At 43.6% G+C, this 12,795-nt stretch overlaps 1 protein-coding gene across 3 annotated transcripts in view; it reads left to right on the top strand.

Annotated features, from left to right (window-relative positions):
• Positions 1–2,628: 2,628 nt before the first annotated feature.
• Positions 2,629–12,795, top strand: part of stxbp3 (syntaxin binding protein 3) — a 62,354-nt gene continuing 52,187 nt past the window's right edge. The window contains exon 1 of one of the 3 annotated variants that reach the window (XM_060830220.1): positions 2,629–2,990. In XM_060830220.1, coding sequence (XP_060686203.1) covers positions 2,948–2,990 — 43 coding nt within the window. In that variant the 5' untranslated portion in view covers positions 2,629–2,947. Of the gene's footprint in view, positions 2,991–6,778; positions 6,872–12,795 lie in introns of those variants that run through there. The other 2 variants (XM_060830222.1, XM_060830221.1) reach the window with 2 other exon arrangements.

The following is a 12,795-nucleotide window of genomic DNA, read 5'->3' as shown; positions in this document are numbered from 1 at the left end:
TAAGGTTTCATTATTCCCTACTCAATTACTTTATGGCAGGGATTAATGTATTGGGTTTTCTTAAAAGGATTTAAGATCCTTTTTTTGATGCTGGTGCAAGGAAAGATTTTGGCATCAAGTCACTGAAAAATGTACTATGTGTTTTTACTATGGTAGCATCTAACCTTTGGAAAGATCAGAGTGCATGATAACTGCTTAAAAAGGAATAAATATAATTTAATGTTAATCTGCAACAAAAGAAGCAAAGTGAATCAGTGATATTGAATTTGCATAGGGTCTGACCATATCCAGTTTCTAGATTCTTCAAAAAATAACCTTAATTCTCACAAATCTTCAAGAATTCTCCTTTCAATTTCTTTTGAAAATAGGATGCAATATTTTGTTATTAAATTTGCTTTTCTTCACCCTGAGGCAAATACAGAGCAAGTTGCATTAATGTAGCATCATTAAAAAAAATCCCAATTTTTTTAATCCACTTGTGGAACCTGGGCATCACTGGCTGGCCAGCAATTATTGCCCATCCCTAGTTGCCCTTGAGAAGGTTGTTGAGAGCTGCCTTCTTGAACCAAACCACTGGAATCCATGTGGTGTAGTTTGTCCCACAATGCCCTTCGGGGTGGAATTTCAGGATTTTGACCTAGCTACAGTGAAGGAGCAGGAGCAGCGATATATTTCCAAGTCAGGATGGCAAATGACTTGAAGTGGAACTTGCTGGTGGCACTGTTCCCATGTATCTGCTGCCCTTGTTCTGCACAGTGGAAGTGGCTGTGAGTTTGGAAAGTGCTGCTTAAGGATCTTTGATGAATTTCTGCACAGCATTGTGTGTATAGTAGACACTGCTGCTACTGAGTGCAGGAATGGATGTTTGTGAATGTGGTGTCAATCAAGTGGGCTGCTTTGTCCTGGATGGTATCAAGCTGCTTGAGTGTTGTTGGAGCCATACCATGCAGGCAAGTGTGGAGTATGCCATCACTTGTGTCTGGTAAATGGTGGACAGGCTTTGCAAATTCAGGAGCTGAGTTACTTGCTGCAGTCTCTGATCTATTCTTGTAGCCACTGCGTTAATGTGGTGAGTCTAGTTGAGTTTCTGATCAATGGTAACTCCAAGGATGATGATAGTAAGGAATTCAGTGCTGGTAACAGCATTGAATGTCAAGGTGCAAGAGTTAGATTGTCTCTTATGGTAACGGTCAGCGCTTGACATTTGTGTGGTGTGAATGTTACTTGTCACTTGTCAACCCAAGCCTGGATATTGTCCAGTTCATATTGCATTTGAACATGGGCTGCTTCAGTATCTGAGGAAATACAAATGGTGTTGAACGTTGTACAATCATCTGTGAATATCCCCACTTATAACCTTATGACAGAAGGAAAGTCATTGACGAAGCAGCTGAAGATGGTTGAAGCTAGGGCACTACCCTTAGGACGTCCTGCAGAGAAGTCCTGGAGCTGAGATGACTTATCAGAACTGTGATAACTAAAGCTTTGTTGAGGAGATGAAAGTGTTTTAAAGACGTAGAGAAATGTGATAGTAGGAGAAGTTTTGGAAGGGAATTTCAGGGAGTGTGATTCCTAGGAATGAAAGAGTAGACATCAAACATGGGCTAAAGAAGTGACACAGAAAATGTCAGAATCAGAGGAGATGAGGGCTATATTATTGGGAAATATCAAGGAGATGGGGCAAGGAGAAGCCATACATTTAGTATATTTGGTTGAGTTTCTCCAGTGGTAAACTGAATCAGCTCCAAATCACTAAGTCTCAGTGGCACTCATTAAGTTGAAAATAATCACTGGTATCCACTATAATATTGGACTAATCATCTCCAAAAAAAAGTCATATTTAGTGCTTCTGAATGTGCTTCACAGGACAGCTTTTTGGATAAACTTTTTTGGATGGAGAAGTGTGACACCATATTTACATCAAATTACACCATATTCATTACATTATCCAGAATAATGTCAATGCATTTTATTTTAAACAAAGGAGTTATTGGCAGGATTATCCTACGTCTACACCTCAAGAAATTGTAAAGAATGTGTATGATAAAATCAAGCCTTCATCCTAAGTGACCTGCACAGCTGTTATAATCTGTACAAATCTCCTCCTAGTCCATCTTCATACAAAGAAAAATAAACAATCTTTCAATTTATATTTCTTTTTTTGGGATTTCTTTATGGAAGCATTGAAGGTATTTGTGTCAACAACTTCCTGGGATAATAAGTTCCAATTTCTCCTCATTTCTCATTCGATTTATTCACAACTCTCTTGTGCCCTTTTTTTGACTTCTCCCACAATTGGAAACTGCGAAGTAAAATCTTCATGGGGGGGGGAATTATTTATTTTAATTTCTTTTACTTTCGGGTGTTTTCCCAAAATTATTCTACAGGGTCTGTGGGTTCAGTGACCCAAAGAGTTTTGATTTGTTGCAATGTCCTTGCAAGTGCTCCCCCCAACTACTTTTTAAAACTGGAACCCCACTTGGAGGCTTGAAGACTGTCGTGAGCCCTCACTGAGTAGTGGCTGTGGAGCCCACTGCCGCCTAGGAGTTTCCGACTTCATCCAGCGAAGCCTTGGACTGTGGGTTCAGAGTCATTTCCTGAAGGTTGATGGGCTTAGCGTGTGCGTGGAGATCTAATGTTGGACTTTGCCTATGAGCAGCGGATCCAGTTCCTGCTGCTGCTGCCTCTGGTTTCAGTTTTTGTAAAAGTCATGGTTTGGATTCCGCCTGTCTGCAAACTATCTGAATTCGGATGCACAGCCCGTGAAGGTTGTGCTTTGTAGCCTGCCAGGTTCGCAGTGCCTCTGCACGACGTGTGAAGGCTGACTGCTGGAGTTTGGCAGCTCTGCCCCCTCTCGCCGCCTCCCCCAGAGGCTGGAGCTGGTTGAAGTTCGGGATTCGCACGGAGTCCTCGCGTCATTGAAGGGCTCGCCCGGAGGGGAGTAAAGATGGCAACTGCAGAGTTCAGCTTGAAGAGAGTGGCCTGGCAGAGTAAGTGTGGGACAGGGATCCCCGGAGGGGGGGGGGGGGAGAGTAGTAGCGGCGGCCTCTCCCGGTGTCTAACGCGGAAGTGTCTGATAGGAAGCAGCAGGTCGGCGGAGAGCAACCCCGGCCCCCAGTCACTGAAGTGACAGCAAGTTCTCTCTTTCTCTCTCTCTCACACACACACACAAGCCGCAGAGAGGGGGGCGAAGTGAAAGGGGGTTCAGTTTAAGGAGTGGGTTGGGAAGGGACTCGACTAACACTGTGAAAGTTTCCGGGCGCTCCTGCTGCTTTACTTTATACTGAGGCACCATTTCTTTCTCTCTGTGTGCACTTTCATTTGCAATTAGATACCCCCCCCCCAAAATGGGAATGTCCCCTCCTGGCTGAATTTGCTGGAATTGTTAGCGGAGTGGAGCTGGCTGGGTGCTCCCCGTGCAGCCCCAGCAGCCTTCAAACCCTTGTTTTATCCCCCCCAAGTCATGGCATAGCACTGTGCTAACAGGCCTGAGCTGAACCTCTGCACTTCCTGGGGCTGGGACCTTGTTTGGCAACTCCAGTGAGATTTTGCACACACTCGTTTTAGGCCCGACTAGACCAGGCTTGGCTGAAGAGCTGGGTGGCGTTTTCCGCTCACTGTTTGTGGCTCTGTCTGGAGGGCACCTCCAGCTCAGCCCCAGTCCCAGTCCCAGGGACGTAGTGGGTATGTTTTAAAAGACATAATCATCGAGCAATTCAACTTGCTTAAAAGGCCAGTTGACACGGGAGACTACAACAAACCTCACAGCAATGCTATAGTGGGAGTGGGTTCTCTGCATTTTTCAAGAAGCAAGTTTTTAAAGGTGGGAAGCAGCTGAAAGATAATATGGGAAAATGTTTTGAGTTTTTTTTCCACTTTGGAAGAAAGCATAGAGGAGCTGAATCCTATTGAAATTGAGGAAATAAAACTGCAGAAAACTATAACAGAGGGATTTGGGAGTCCCAGTGCCTAAGTCACAGACAGCTAGTATCCTAAGTTCATCTGGAAGTAGGCAAATGGAACATTGCCCTTTGTTTCAAAGTAGTAACCCAAACAGAAGTTGCTGGAAAAACTCAGCAGAGTAATGAAAGTTAATGTTTCAGGTCCTCAGAACTGATAGTAGCTTGGAAAATGTTAACTTATATGCAGAGAATAGGGTGGCGGAGGGGTAAAGAGTAAACAATAGGTAGTGATAGAGCCTAAAGAGAGAGAATGGTTGGACAGACAAGGGAATCGATAACCATCTGCTTGGGCAGGTGAATAGCAGTTAATGGAGACTGTTAGTGGCTAACAATAAGTAGTGTGTAATGGCAGACTGTGATAACAAGACCCAGTGTGTGTGGTAGGGGGCTAGGACATGGGGTAGTTCAGGTTCTAAAATGATTGAATGCCATATTGAGTCCAGAAGGCTCAGGGTCCCCAATTGGAAAATGAGGTATTGTTCTTCTAGTTTGTGCTGTAGCAAGCCTGAGACAGAGATGTTGGCCAGGGAACAGGGTGTGTTAAAGTGGCAGGCAACTGGAAACTCAGGGTCTTTCTTTGCAGGCAGAACGTTGATGTTCTGCAAAGCGGTCACTCAGTCTATGCTTCGTTTCCCAAATGTAGAGGAGACTACATTGTGAGCAGCAAATGCAGCAGACTAGATTGTGAGGGATGCAGGTAAATTGCTGCTTCACCTGGAAGGTAAGTTTGGGCCTTTGGATACTGAAGGAGGGAAAAAGTAAATGGGCAGGTGTTACACCTTCAGCAGTTGCAGAGGAAGGTACTGGGAGGGTGTTGGGAGTGAAGGAAGAGTGAACCAGGATGTCCCAGAGGGAACAATGCCTGTGGAAGGTGGACAAGGGAGGGGGCAGGACAGGGATATTTGTGTTGTGGTAATATCCTGTTGGAGGTGGTAGAAATCGTAGTTGATGATCTTCTGGATGTGGATGCCAGTAGGATGGTAGGTAAAGACAAGGGGAGCCCTATCGACGTTGCGGCGGGGAAGAGAGAGGATGAGGGAGGAAGTGTGGGAGATAGGTCTGACCCAGTTGAGAGCCCTGTACCCTGGTGCTGAGGAATCCTCTGTTGAGGAAGAAGGTGGACATTTTGGCGGCTCAGTTGTTGAAGTTGGCCTCATGGGAACATATCCAATGGAGGCAGAGGAACTGGGAGAATGGAATAGAGCCTTTACAGGAAACGGTGCGAGAATGTATAGTCCCGGGCAGCTGCGGGAAATGGTGGGTTTATAGTGGATATTAGCAGCCAGTCTACTCCCTGAAATAGAAACAGAGGTGTGGAGGAAGGGAACGGAGGAGTCAGAGGTTGTTCAGATGAAAGTGAGGGCAAGGTGGAAATTAGAAGCGAAATCAATGAACTTTTCCAATTCCAGATAAGAGAGTGAAGAAGCGCTGATGTTACCATCGATTATATCAGAGAAAGAGCTGTGGGTGTGGGCCAGAGTAGGACTGAAACAAGGAATGTTCCATGTGACCCACTAAGCGACAGGCATGACTGGGGCCCATGCGGTTACCTATGACCACCCCTCTGACCTGAAGAAAATGAGAGGAGTTGAAAGAGAAGTCGATAAGGAGGAGGTCGGCCCAGCAGAGGACAGTAGCAGTCGGTGGGGATGGTGCAGGCCTTTGCTTCAGGAAGAAGCGGAGAGCCCTGAGGCCATCCTAGTTGGAGACGTACGTGTAACAGGATTGCACATTCCCGGTAAAGGATGGAGCCTGCACACTGGGAATTCTGGAACAGGCCTAAAGTGTCAAAAGAATCACTGGATGTACGTGGGCAGGGACTGGACCAGGAGAGAAAAAACTGGGACAGGGTAGGAGAGGTGAGTTCTGTGGAGCAGGAACAGGCTGTAATAATAGGTCTGTCTGGGCAGTGCTGTTTGTGAATTTTTGGAAGGAGGTAGAAGCGAGCTGTGTGGGGCTGGGGGGACTATTAACTTGGATGCAGGGGAGATCACCAGTCAAAAAGAGGTCAGTGACTGTAGTTGATAAAATGGCCTGAGGTGCCATGGTAGGGTCATGGTCCAGGGGAAGGTAGGAGGAGGTATCTTAGCTCTGGCACTCAGCCTCTGTAGAGTTCAGTATGCCGGATGACAACAGCACTACTCTTATCGGCATGTTTAATAACAAAATCTGGGTTAGATCTGAGCGCACGGAGTGCAGTCAGTTCAGAGGGAAATAGGCTGGTTAGGAGGGGGGGTGCGAAGTTAATGAGGTGACTAGTGTCACGTCAGTAGTTCTCAATGAGCAGATCGAATGCAGGGAAAAGGCCAGAGAAAGGGGTCTAGGTGGAGGGAACGTGTTGGACCTACGTGAGTTCAAAATTTTAGGGCCTGAACTCTAGCATGGCCTAGCACCCTACCACACACACCAGACCTTGTTATCCCATAGTGTTCCATTACACAGTTCCTATTGTTAGCCTCTAACCGTGTCCATTAACAGTTGTTCACCCTCTCAAACCAGATCATTATTGACTCCTTTGTTCAACTGTTCTTCTCTCTCTTTGGGCTCTATCCTGATCTATTGTTTACTCTTTACTCTCCCTTCCTCCTCCCTCCCTATCTACTGCATATAAGCAGTCGTTCTCTGAGCTACATCAGTTCTGAGGAAGAGTCACCGGACCCGAAATGTTAACTGATTTCTCTTCACAGGTGCTGCCAGACCTGCTGATCTTTTCTAGCAACTTCTATTTTTGTCTCTGATTTACAGCATCCGCAGTTCGTTCTTACAAAAGTAGCAAGTCTTGTTAAAACTTTTCAATGCTCTGTTTAGATCACAGGTGGAATACTGTGAATAGTTTTGGATCTTTTATCTAAGGAAAGGTATACTGGCATTGAAATCAGTCCATGGAGCATTCACTCGGTTGATTCCAGGTATATTTATTCTAATTTTATTGGCTAGGAAGTACCTGGGCAATCTTTTAGTGCCGGAGTATTGTCTGTGTTGTAAATAAGCTTGGAGACCTTGGCGAAGGAGTGGTTAGTCCTAGCAGGAGGGCTATAGAATTGCAGCCAAGATGCTGTTAGGATCCACTGCTTTCACTGTAGCAAATGCAGTCAGCCACATCTTATGTCATGTTGGTTACTCTAGAAAAACCCTGTATAGCTCCAGGATTACAAGAGGATATTTATTAAACATTTTTAAGAGGCACTTCCATCTTGGCAGGTATTTTAAATGTTAAGCCCGTGCTACTTTCAAGTTATTGTCATGATGTTTGTGCACTGCAATAAGATAATTAACATAAATCATCATCTCATTTCAGAAATAAGCAATGACTTGGTTCTAATGCACTTGTAAAATCCTGTGTTCTGCTTGTTGCAGTTTGTTTTATAAATCTTTCCACTAATGTAAGAAACTGAAAGCATCTGTGCACAGACCATTTAATGTGACTCTAGTAGGAATTAATTTCTGAAAACTGAATTTTACAGTAAGTGATTAAATATGTCATCCAATTGTAGAGACAGAAGTTGTGTATGTGAAAATAATAGACTGTGGTTCTACTATAATACTAGATGCAACAAATCTAGATCAGAAAATATAACTAATGTACTGTCTACAGTATGAGGTGTCACTTTTCTTTTGGAATGTCTAGTTGATTAGCTGACTATGAATTATGATGCTTCACAAACAAAAAAATAAAATTAATATTTTTTAAAAATGCCAAAATGATATTTATTTTTGCAGTGTAGAGCATGAAGGCATGTGTAGTGGAATGAACATAGGTTTTGGATTTGTAATGTCACTTTAATGGTAAAATGTATAATTGAAACCTGCACTGTGGCAGTTGCTGACTGGCAATCTTTTCTTTTTAGTATTTCAATAGACAATCACCAGTCATGTGCAGCACCTTCAAATGCTGATTATACTAGCTCCAGTATGTGTTCGGTTGCAGAAAGGACCTGATGGATTACTCCACAATTACACAAAACAGTCCAATACATTTCCAGAAAATGGCAGACTGAACTTAATCTCCCCTCTCAATCTAACATGTCCTAAAGCCCATGATGAAGAATTCATATCAATTTAACTTGTCTGGATTAGATGATTGGAACAGATGATAGTTAGTACATTCTGTACCACAAACTAACAAACCTTGAGGAAATAATATTTAGTCATAGAGATGTACAGCAAGGGAGCAGACCCTTCAGTCCAACTCATCCATTCCTACCAGATATCCCAACATAATCTAGTCCCATTTACCAGCTCTTAACCTATATCCCTCTAAACCCTTCCTATCCATTTACCCATCCGAATGCTTCTTAAATGTTGTAATTGTACCAGCCTCCATCACTTCCTCAGGCAGCACATTCTATACACGCACCACCCTCTGCGTGAAAAAGTTGCCCCTTAGGTTCCTTTTTAAATTTTTCCCCTCTCACCCTAAACCTATGCCATCTAGTTCTGGACTCCCCCACCCTAGAGAAAAGACCTTGTCTATTTACCCTATCTATGCCCCTCATGATTTTATAACCTCGATAAGGTCACCCCTCAGCCTTTGACACTTCAGGGAAAAAAGCCTTAGCCTATTCAGTCTCTCCCTATAGCTCAAACCTTCCAACCCTGGCAACATCCTTGTAAATCTTTTCTGAACCCTTTCAAGTTTCACAACATCCTTCCTATAGCAGGGAGACCAGAATTGCACGTAGTATTCCAAAAGTGACCTAACCAGTCCTGTACAGCCACAACATGACCTCTTAACCCCTGTACTCATTGCTCTCACCAGTAAAGGAAAGCATACCAAATGCCACCTTCACTATTCTATCTACCTGCGACTCCATTTTCAAGGAACTATGAACCTGCACTCCAAGGTCTCTTTGTTTAGCAACACCCCCCATAACATTAAGTGTATAAGTCCTGTTCTGATTTGTTTTTCTAAAATGCAGCACCTCCTGGTTATTTAAATTAAACTCCATCTGCCACACCTCAGCCCATTGGTTCGTCTAATCAATATCCCATTGTACTCTTGAGGTAACCTTCATTGCAGTCCACTACACCTCCGATTTTGGTGTCATCTGCAAACTTACTAACTGTACCTCCTATGTTCACATGCAAATCATTTATATAAGTGACAAAAAACAGTGGACCCATCACTGATCCTTGTGGCATACCACTGGTCACAGGCCTCCAATGTGAAAAGCCACCCTCTGTCCTCTACCTTCAAGCCAGTTCTGATTCCAAATGGCTTATTCTCTCTGTATTCCATGAGATCTAATCTTGTTAACCAGTCAACAATGAGGAACCTTATCGAACGCCTTAGATCACATTCACTGCTCATCAATCCCCCTTGTTACTTATTTGAAAAACTCAATCAAGTTCGTGAGACTTGATTTCCCACGCACAAAGCCATGATGACTATCCCTAATCAGTCCTTCCCTTTCCAAATGCATGTAAATCCTGTCTCCCAGGATTCCCTCCAACAACTTGCCCTCCATCGATGTCAGGTTCACTGGTCTATAGGTCCCTGGCTTTTCCTTATCACCTTCTAATTATTAGATTACTTACAGTGTGGAAACAGGCCCTTCGGCCCAACAAGTCCACACCGACCCGCCGAAGCGCAACCCACCCATACCCCTACATATACCCCTTACCTAACACTACGGGCAATTTAGCATGGCCAATTCACCTGACCCGCACATCTTTGGACTGTGGGAGGAAACCGGAGCACCCGGAGGAAACCCACGCAGACACGGGGAGAACGTGCAAACTCCACACAGTCAGTCGCCTGAGGCAGGAATTGAACCCAGGTCCCTGGCGCTGTGAGGCAGCAGTGCTAACCACTGTGCCACCGCACCTTCCTTGATAGTGACACCACGTTGATCAACGTCCAGTCATTTGGCACCTCACCTGTGACTATCGATACAAATTTCTTGCGTGTCAATTGAATTTTAATGAATCTATTGCGATAGCCCTAATGCTTTCCACACTTGCTACCAAGTGTGTACCAGTATCTCAACAAAATTTTCTTCATAATTTAAAAAAAACCTCAGTCACCTACATTTGGAATTTGTTTCTCCGTTCCAATTCTCCAAGCTGACGAATATGGTCTGCCATGGATGTGATGGGTGTAATGGTTACTGTGTGTGGTATTGACTTTATGGCTGTTAGGAAGCACATTAGAACAGGAATAGACCATTCAAACTTTGCAGTGTGTATCTCACCATTCTTTAAATACAGTGAGGATTTCTTCCTCACCACTCTTTGAAGCATTGAATTTCAGATCCTAAGTGGAAAAAAAATCTCCTAAATTTCCCTCTAAAATGAGCTTACAGCATAGATTGAAGTAGGCAGGTATGATGTTGTGAGTATCTCGGAGACATGGCTACAACGGGATCAGGGCTGGGAACTAAATATTCAAGGATATGTGTCCTATCAAAAGGGCAGCCATTTGGATACAGAACTAGCTCAAAGGTAGAAGACAGAGGGTGGTGGTGGAAGGCTGTATTTCAGACTGGAGGCCTGTGACCAGTGGAGTGTCACATAAATGATTTCGATGTGAGCATAAGAGGTACAATTTGTAAGTTTGCAGATAACACCAAAATTGGAGATGTAGTGGACAGCGAAGAAGTTTACCTCCGATTACAACAGGATCTTGATCAGATATGCCAATGGGCCGCGAAATGGCAGATGGAGTTTAATCTAGGTAAATGTGAGCTGCTGCATTTTGGGAAAATAAATCTCAGCAGGACTTATATACTTAATGGTAACGTCCTAGGGAGTGTTGCTAAACAAAGAGACCTTGGAGTGCAGGTTCATAGCTCCTTGAAAGTGGAGTTGCAGGTAGGTAGGATAGTGAAAAATGTGTTTGTTATGTGGTACAAGGCTTTGGTCAGGCCACATTAAGAATGTTGTGAACGGTTTTGAGCCCCATATCTAAGGAAGGATGTGCTGGCCTTGGAGGGGGTCCAGAAGAGGTTTAGAAGGATGATCCTTGGGATGTAGAGTTTGCTGTCTAAAGAGCAGTTGATGACTCTGGGTTTGTGCTCGTTGGAGTTGAGAAGGATGTGGGGGGAGTTTCTTTGAAACTTACAGAATACTAAGAGGCCTGGATAGAGTGAATGTGGAGAAGAGATTTCCACTAGGAGGAGAGACCAGAACCTGAGGGCATAGGCTCAGAGTGAAGAGATGATCGTTTAGCACCGAGATGAGAAAGAATTTCTTTAGTCAGAGCGTGGTTAATCTGTGGAACTCATTGCCACAGAGGCTGTGGAGGCCAAGTAATTTTAAAGCCAAGTTAGATAGATTAAAGATTTGTATGGGGATCAATGGTTACAGGGAGAAGGCAGGAGAATGGGGGCGAGAAACATGTCAACCATGATCGAATGATGAAGCAGACTTAATGGGCCAAATGGCCTAATTTTGCTCCTATATCTTATTTTATGATCTAATAATTTACTTAAATCCTTAGGGAGCACGGCATTTACCTTTGCTCTTATATACCTCAACTAATCCTCGCTTGGTCTAGCTCTGTTTCAAAGAAAATAATGCCAGCTTACTCAATTTTATTGGTAAACGTTTCCTTCATACCAGTCTCCACTGTATTCTCTGGAGTATTCATATCCTTCTTGTAAGGATGAATTTCCCATAGTCTTGCTGGATTGCAGGGTTGTTTTGTCATTAGAGAGAGAAGGGCGACTGGTGGTGGTTGACCATTACCAAGCCTGGAGAGTGGGGAAAGGTTGAGAAAGTTCTTTTACGTTAACCTCAGCCAGTGTGGGAGTTGAATGCATGCTACTGGGTTCTCTGCATGGCAAACCAACTGTGCGGCCAGCTGAGCTAACAAAGCCTCCCACCTCTCCTTCCTGTATAGCTCTGTCCAAATAAGTAACCATATGCTTGATGAAACATCCTGCGTCTTACCTGCAAAGGACTAATGGAAACGAGAAAATGTGTTATTTTTGAGTGTGTGTGGGTGTGCCAGTTACATTAGTGACGTAAAATACATTCATACGTTAATGTCTAGAAGCTGCTTTTCTGTGCCCTACACTATTTCCATTGTTTTTCAATTTGAGAAACTCCAACATGGTAATTGTGCTGAAATAGATCAGGTTGTTCTAATATAAAATTACATAGAATTAATACTGAAATCTTTTGGTTATTTTAAAATTTTATCCCTGAAACTGCAAAGTTTTTCAAAATGAAGAAATACCAAATAGATGTTAATAGAGAATTCTGAACAGAATGTTGTCACTGTGGTTACTGGGATTCATTGAAATTAGAGGCTTTGCCATGAAGAATGCAACCATTCATGCTAACTGACAAATACCAGCCAGGGTCTGCTAAAACTTTAAACCGGACAGGTTGGCTGTGATTGGTCATGGCATTGCCCTGAGAAATGGACAAACAAATGGCTGTCACCTATTTTCTTGAGTTGAAACAAGAGCAGTGTGTGTATGTACTTTGGCAGAAAGAACAGCACCCTATGTAGAATATAACAACTACCTTCCAGTATGCAAAAGTAGAAGAAAGTGAGGACTGCAAAAGTACCCCACACTGAGCCTGGCTGACAATCCAGTTCAATTCCTTGTGTATTCAGGAATACCCAGAAACTGTTGTCAAAGTGCAGAATCCCATCTAATATTGTCTGTTGCATGTTTTGCAAGCAGGCAGGTTGAGTACAGTCAGTACCTTCTTGTTGCAAACCGCTGAAGGGATATGCTGTTTGTTACAATCCATCAGCCTACGTTCTAGGCAGCGCACCAGCGCTGAAATTCATACACTGCATTACTCATTTATGTGATAAGCAGAAATCTTTTTTACTTGATATTCTGTTAGCAGCCAGCACTATTCCTGTTGCTAC

The sequence above is a fragment of the Hemiscyllium ocellatum genome, chromosome 9, assembly GCF_020745735.1.
Source record: "Hemiscyllium ocellatum isolate sHemOce1 chromosome 9, sHemOce1.pat.X.cur, whole genome shotgun sequence".
Taxonomy (NCBI): Eukaryota; Metazoa; Chordata; class Chondrichthyes; order Orectolobiformes; family Hemiscylliidae; genus Hemiscyllium; species Hemiscyllium ocellatum.
Note: the sequence above shows the minus strand (reverse complement) of the source record. Positions and strands in the feature narration are given on the sequence as shown.